This window comes from Dendrobates tinctorius, unplaced genomic scaffold (genome assembly GCF_039654945.1).
Source record: "Dendrobates tinctorius isolate UK_male_01 unplaced genomic scaffold, ASM3965494v1 ptg000151l, whole genome shotgun sequence".
NCBI classification, from domain to species: domain Eukaryota; kingdom Metazoa; phylum Chordata; class Amphibia; order Anura; family Dendrobatidae; genus Dendrobates; species Dendrobates tinctorius.
The window spans coordinates 20,260,813-20,268,329 of NW_027361818.1; the positions used below are offsets into that span (position 1 = coordinate 20,260,813).

The 7,517-nt window shown below is 43.7% G+C and overlaps 1 protein-coding gene across 1 annotated transcript; it reads left to right on the forward strand.

Annotated features, from left to right (window-relative positions):
• Positions 1 to 1,071: 1,071 nt before the first annotated feature.
• On the forward strand, positions 1,072 to 2,007 carry LOC141049970 (olfactory receptor 10A3-like). The gene has a single exon (XM_073546811.1). It carries the CDS (start codon positions 1,072 to 1,074, stop codon positions 2,005 to 2,007), a length of 936 nt encoding a protein of 311 aa, XP_073402912.1.
• Positions 2,008 to 7,517: the final 5,510 nt, after the last annotated feature.

The following is a 7,517-nucleotide window of genomic DNA, read 5'->3' on the forward strand; positions in this document are numbered from 1 at the left end:
TATGCAAGGTCCCATCAGAAAAGATTAAAAAGCACTATTACACTTACCTACAGGGCGCTCCCTTGCAGTGTTCTGCTCTGGTGCCAGCAATTGCTTGCTATAATGCTTGTAAGCAGCGCATGGCAGGTACGTCATGCGCTACTCACAAGCAGAGCACAGCTGCCGGAATACTCACCGGGACTGTTCATCACAGAGAGCAGTAAGTATTCATTCCTCTTCAGTAACGTATAGTGTCAGTTGGAGCCTTCCTGCTGCTGGTGGTCACGTGTGCCCATACTTAGGATAAATGAATATTCTGAATATTCATTTCTCTTAAGTATTGGCACATGTGACCGCAGGCAGCAGCAGGAAGCCGGTGGCTGACACTGCGTGCTACTGATGAGGAATGAATACTTACTGCTCTCTCTGCAATGAACAGTCCCAGAGAGTATTCCGACAGATGTGTTCTGCTTGTGAGTAGCGCATGACGTACCTGCCATGCGCTGCCTACAAGCATTAAGCATCTCCTGGCACCAGAGCAGGAAGCTGCGTGGGAGCGCCCGGTAGGTAAGTGTAATGGTTTGTTTTCTTTTAATCTTTTGTGATGAGGCCATGCATACCAGGATAGGGATGGGGAAAATCATACCATAATAAGGATGGGACCATGCATAACAGGAACGGGATGGGGCAAATCATACCAGGATGCGATAAAGAAATGAATATTCATTGCCCTCCATGCCCATGGGCGTGGAAAGCAGTGCATATTCATATCTCTTTAGCAGCGGGAACAAGAGTTAGACAGAGCCACCGGCATCTACCTGTGTGACCCGCTGCTCTACGGAAGCCATTCTTCCAAGCTCATAATTATAGCCAGAGTATTCCAAATTTTGCATAAATACATTGCTCCGCTCTCATCTCCCATGCCTGTGACTTTGTTTTACTGTAAATTCAGTATAGTTCCCAATGTTCCTCAGTGTAGGTTCTGTATGTAGAATTATAAATTAATGTAATCTGAAATTATTCACCTAATCCATTTTATTTCAGTGAAGAGACGTCATCCAGGACCTCTTGTTAATCTTCCACTCAGCAAAAATGTGTGAAGGGAATCAGACAGAAGTTACTCACTTTCTCCTCCTTGGATTTAATGGTCTATATAAATATAAAATACTTTTATTTATAATTTCCCTCTTCTCTTACTTTGTTATACTTAATGGAAACCTTCTTATTATTGTCTTGGTATCCACCAATGAGAACCTCAATATCCCAATGTTCTACTTTCTAAAGCATCTTGCATTGGCCGATGTCCTCACAACCACGGCCATTATGCCCATGATGTTAAATATTATAATGCTGGGTATGACAGAGGTGCCAGTGAAGTCCTGTATTATCCAAGTCTACCTATTCTACACATTCGGGTTTGTCCAGTGTTTTCTCCTTGCTATTATGTCCTATGATCGATACTTGGCCATTTGCAGCCCAATGAACTATAATTCCATAATGCAACCTCATACTTGCCTCAAGATGGTTCTTGCTTCCTGGTTCTTGATGTTTATCTTTTCATTTGAGATCATTTTGGTTTGGCAGCTTAGGTTTTGTGGTCAGAATGTCATTGACCATTTCTTCTGTGACTTCAAACCAATGATTGATTTGGCTACCTCTGATACTTACCCTGTAGTTTTGTTTGATTTTGTTTTTTCTATCATTTTGGTTGTCACACCTTTTACTTTAATTATTTTAAGCTATATTAGGATATTCTTCACCATAACAATCCTTCCATCCACAAGTGGATGGGGAAAAACCTTCTCCACCTGTGGCTCCCACCTCACCACTGTATGCATCTACTATGGAACCATCTTGATGGTGTACATAGCACCATCAGATGACAGTTCATTGAGCACTAACAAGTTTAAGTCTCTGCTGCTCATTGTGGTGACTCCAATGATGAATCCGATCATATACAGCCTGAAGAACCACGAGATTCAGAGAACCCTTCAGCAAATGTTTACAAGATTGAACGGGTATAATTGAATATTATTTGTAAAATGAATAAATAAAAAGAAAAAAACTTTTTATGTCAAAATCCTCTAGATACACCATACACTTCACTTGCATTTAGACAGTTCAGTTATATTTTATTCCAAAGGAATGAGAGGGAGTGTCCCCTGTTCACCTCATAGCAGGTTGCTTGATAGCTGTGGAGACACCAGGGTGACACAAGGGTGAGTGGGTGCTATTGTCCGCTGGCCCGAGATAACATGGAGCAGGGCTCATCCCATGGAATGCTCGCTCTCTTTTCCCATGGGCAGAATACTAATCAGACAACACCGGGTTAGGGTAATACAGTGTGGTAATACTTTATTAAACCAATCAGACAATAACATATAGTACAGTCCCAGTGAAATACCCAAGATTGTGCAAAATTACAGAGTTTCACCCTTCCGCTTACTAGCCGGAATTACAGCAGCATTGGGACTTCCATGTCTTAGGCACCCTGCTTTTGGTGGGAACTCACAGAGAGGAGTTAATGACAAGTTTAGAAAGCTTACAGTCCACTGAGACATGTCGCTGTGTGACCGGAGAGTCACAACCTGGCTTTTTCAAGCATCTCCAACTGGCCCGATGACTAGTGGGTCCAAGTTCTGGCATCCCTAAATTTATATATATGGCAAGGTGACCAGAGAGTTACAATCTTGTCTTCTTTAAATGTTTCCATGGGACTAGATGACTGGTGGGTCCAAATCCTGACTTCTCCAAACATCTCCATGGGTTCAGTGATAATCAATGGAGCAGATCTGTATTCTTCCAGCTAGGGCCGTGGCACTTAAGCTGGCAACATATAGAATGTCAAATCTGTGTCCCTCTTGATGGAACCATGGTGTTCTGACAGCTGTCCAGTAGAGTGTTCTTGGATGCCGTTTTGTAAAGTTCCCCTGATACAGAAGCAGATCTCCCTTTTATAGTTCATAGCTCTTATTCAGGCATTTTTTGAAAGGATTGGGGAAAATTGTCAGGGGCTCATCTCTCATATTTTGAGTATTTATTCAATTCGCATAGTTCGCACTCTTTTTTTGCAGGCAAAGAAACTGCATTTCCTGATACAATGTGTAGTCAGCATAACAGCAAACATCGCTTGTTCAATGAAGAGTCGTGCAAAAAAAGCAGACAATGACCTGTAGGAACTGATATAAGAGACAAATAGCAGCCATTCTTCAATTTCACTAACATTAATTATAGATTCAACATTCAGATTCATATGGCAATAGTCGATGTGTCTTGAACAACTGACGAAAAACACAAATTCAATAGTCAACGTGCAGACAATAGCCTATGTCTCCTGGCTTACTGAAAAAGACATCTGGATTATTAAGATTACATGCTGCCTTGTCCCAGTATCCATGTGTAACACTTCTCTGAATCTACTTTTTACAAATCCTATTCAGATTGTAGCAGATTGTTTTCTCATGTAGAATTTTGCTAATGGTTCTATTAAATCCTTTACTTGTGTAGTTGTATGTATGATGTATAAATAATACGTGAAATTATTTTAGGTATGTTTTGCTATTTTGATGGAAGAATTGGAGAAATCAGATGGAATACCTGTTGCACTATGGTATTAGTACAACAGGAGGGACATTTCTTAGCATATACACTAGTACAATTAAATTAAAATATAACTTTTTTTACCAAATTTTTCATATTAAACTGGTCACAGAATGTCAAGGTCGCAGCAGCGAAGAATCAAACATTTTAGTTATTTTTTTCATTTCACTTCTCTGTTGCGGAGATATTAGCAATCAAAGTATTGGACCATAATGAGTTAACTTTTGTTGGGTTTTATCATGCAGCAACTCAAACAAGTGAGAAGAATAAGGAGTAATCAGGTGAATACAGTAAAAATATGAATTTTATTAGAAAAATATTAAAAAGATTAAAGTAACACCGTAAAGTGACGTCTTACAAGAATAATCAAAAATACCAGGGTCACCTTCAAAAGATAGCAGTGATTCTGCATCGTCTGTACACGCAGCAATGACATTTGCAAAGTACTTGTGTGTCAGAAAATCAGCCCTGGTGAGACCAATCCCAATAAGTAATGACAGCATGAAGGGAGGTGAACTAAGTAGTCAAAGGAAGTCACACAAAGAGATAATGCTTACCAGAGATAGGAGAGGGACCCTGGGTTGGATGACAATACCTCAACGTGTGCTTCATGTGTTAAAAGATCACTTTCTCAAGAAGATGAGAATATGCGGTGGAATATGCAAACAGGACCTTTTTATCGCTAGTGGTCCATCACAAGGGCATTGTCCCGGCAACTGCAGCACAGGACATGAAGCATTACTACGCACACGGAGAGGGCAGAAGTTTTCCGGCATGCACAGGAGGTGGAAAGACACCTGGCTGTGTGCAGGACCCAGAAAGCAGTAGCGTGCACGCACTTGTCCACAAAACTGCACTATGTGAGCCTCACAAACAGACATAATTCCAAAAGATACAAAAAATAATAAGAATAACAAGAACCCAAGAAAAGTAAAACTTCAGAGGGGGATCAGCATTATCCATATGGGTATCAAGAGGGGTAATAACAAAAAACTCCTTGCTCAGCTTGAAGCAAAGTGGATAGTTACCTGGATACTGTGGCCCCTAAGGGTTTGAATGAATTCCTCTGATTTTCCTCCTTCCTATAGCATCAGTTACTGTTACATATATTGACCAATGAATGGCTTATGCAAGTGTATAAACTCTCCACATCAGCTGTGACGAGGAGAGTATTATCATCCACAAAGATGCCATCAACCCGTGCCAAGGCTTCAGTTGTATCTCGGACGTAAGATGGTCATGTTTCCATGAGGGGCTTGAGATAAAAATTGATGAATCTACAAATAGGTTCACAAAGCTCCCTGATTCCTGAGACAATCCGACGCTCTGAGGGGTTGAGGGCATCCTTGTGGGTTTTAGGTAACAAGTAAAATGTAGGAGTTTTTGGATACCTCATTGTGAGACCATAAAAAACTGCTTTAGGGATGACACCATTCTCGAAAGCCCTATTGAGTATCGGCTGGAGCTCAAGTGAGAAGGAGGACACTGCATTGAATGACGATTTAGTATAAAGGCCCCATCACACGTAGCGACTTACCAGCGATCCCGACAACGATATCAACGTGTCAGGATCGCTGGTGAGTCGCTATGTGATCGCTGGTGAGCTGTCAAACAGACAGCTTCACCAGCGATTAGCACAGCAACGCCGCACGCGCGGCATCGCTGTGTTCAGCGCTGATTCATGTCAAAGATAGAATTAAAATAAAAAATATTGTTATTCTCACCTTCCGACATCCCGCGCAGCCTTCCCGCCTCTCTCCACGCTCCGGTCCCAGTAATCCTTTGCGAGAATTACCGCGATGACGTCCGTTCTTGCGGGATCGCGAAGTCTTGCGGTCATTCTTGCAAAGGATTACTGGGACCGCAGCGTGGAGAGAGGCGGTAATGCTGCGCGGGATGTCGTAAGGTGAGAATAATAATATATATATTTTTTTAAATTATTTTATCGTTGATCGCTGGTCTCCTGCCTGTCACACGCAGCGATGCGTGCTGGCCAGCGGGAGATCAGCGATGAAAGAAATGTCCAGAGATTTTCCAGAGCGATCAGCGATACCGGAAGGGGGGCTGGTCGCTGATCGCTGTCACACACAGTGATCTCGCTGGTGAGATCGCTGTTGTGTCACAAAACTTGTGACTCAGCAGCGATCTCGCTAGCGAGATCGCTATGTGTGACGGGGCCTTAAGTACTGGGGTCTTTGAAGTTGATTGGTTTGTTTGCCAAAGAGATCCTCCAGATCACGCAATGCCTCCCTGCCAGTCTCACTCTTGGGTTCTTGTAATTGATTTTTACTGTGTAGTTTTTTCAACAGGAGATTACGAGAAAAGAGTTGCAGGTCCTTCAGGACTGTAAAGTAATTAAAGGAGTTAGTGGGAGAAAAAGATAAATCCTTACTCAGTGTGTCTGTAAGGACATGAGAGAAGAGATTTAGTACCTGGAGTCCACCTTGGGAACCAGAAGAGGAAGCTTTTCCCCCCGGTGATTTGTTCTTGGTGGTCTCTTTAGTCACAATATGTTTGGTAAGGGTTTCAAAGGTAGATAGACCCAAATGTTGGAAGGTTTTAGGTAACACATCTTCATCACAAAATCTGTTTGATCTCATAGAAGTGGATCTGAGCATAAAGTATGAGGAGTTCCTAAATTGTGGTCTAGATCGATTGTGAGTAATACACCATCTGTAGAGCATTGATGACTGTTTGTCCTGGACATCCCTTTAAACTTTTTGGATTTAGCAGATTGAATCTCATAAGCTTATTTCTGTGATTCTGTATTAATCCCCTAATTACATTTTTTAAGGGCATCACTCCTCATATCTCTGTATAAAATGATCTGTAGACTGTAGTTCAAAGTGAACTCCGCCCACATCAGCAAGGATGCCCAGTCATCCTGCCTGGCCGAGACAAAATGTCGTAGATATGTTACCAGGGTATGGTTGGCTCTCTCCACCAACCCGTTCGTCTCGGGATGATAGGCCGAGGAGAGATTTAGCTCAATGCTGAGCAGGCTACAGAGCTCTTTCCAGAACCAAGACGCAAACTGGGCGGCCCGGTCGCTGACAATCTTGTCCGGCATACCGTGCAGGTGGAAAACGTGCTTAATGAACAACGCTGCCAGGCCCCGTGCAGAAGGTAACCGGGAGAGAGGTACCAGGTGCACCATCTTAGAGAAATGGTTGGTGACAACCTAAATGACCGTGCTGCCACTGGACTTGAGCAGTCCCACCACGAAGACCATACCGACTATTTCCCAGGGCCTTTCTGCTACCTGCAGGGGGTAAAGTAGCCCAGCAGGCCGCTGCCAAGGAGACTTATTCTGGGCGCAAGAGACACATGCCTGAATATAGTCCCTGATATCACGGGCCAATTGTGGCTACCAGTAGGTCCTCCCCAGGAGCTCAGAGGTCCGTTTTGTCCCAAAATGTCCTCCCACCCTGGATGAGTGAGCCCAAGAGAGGACCTCCGGTCACAGATGGGCAGGGACAAATGTATTGCCGGGAGGAACTGACTCAAGGGCGACCGGAGCCACGGTCCTCAGGCTCTCAGATGGGACAATCTGCCGAGGCTCCTCCTCCTCCTTCTCCGATGACACCATGGAGCGAGAAAGAGCATCGGCGCGAATGTTCTTCTCCCTGGAGTGAAAATGTAGGGTTAAATGGAACCGGGAGAAGAACAGGAACCATCTGGCCTTGTGAGAGTTCAGCTGCTAGACCGTTTGCAAATACACCAAGTTCTTGTGGTTGGTGAACACCTGGAATGGGTGGCAAGCCCCCTCCAGGAGGTGTCTCCACTACAAGAAGGCCAACTTCTTCGCTAGCAACTCCCTGTCCCCAATGGAATAATTTCTTTCCGCCGGTGTGTAGGTATTGGAGAAAAAGAAGCATGGCTGCTTCCGACCTTGCGAGTCCTTCTGGAAAAGGACCACGCCAGCACCGACGGAAGAG

What these genes read in the sequence shown, in the direction of transcription:
- LOC141049970 (XM_073546811.1), top strand. Translation starts at nt 1,072, where the DNA reads ATGTGTGAAGGGAATCAGACAGAAGTTACTCACTTTCTCCTCCTTGGA.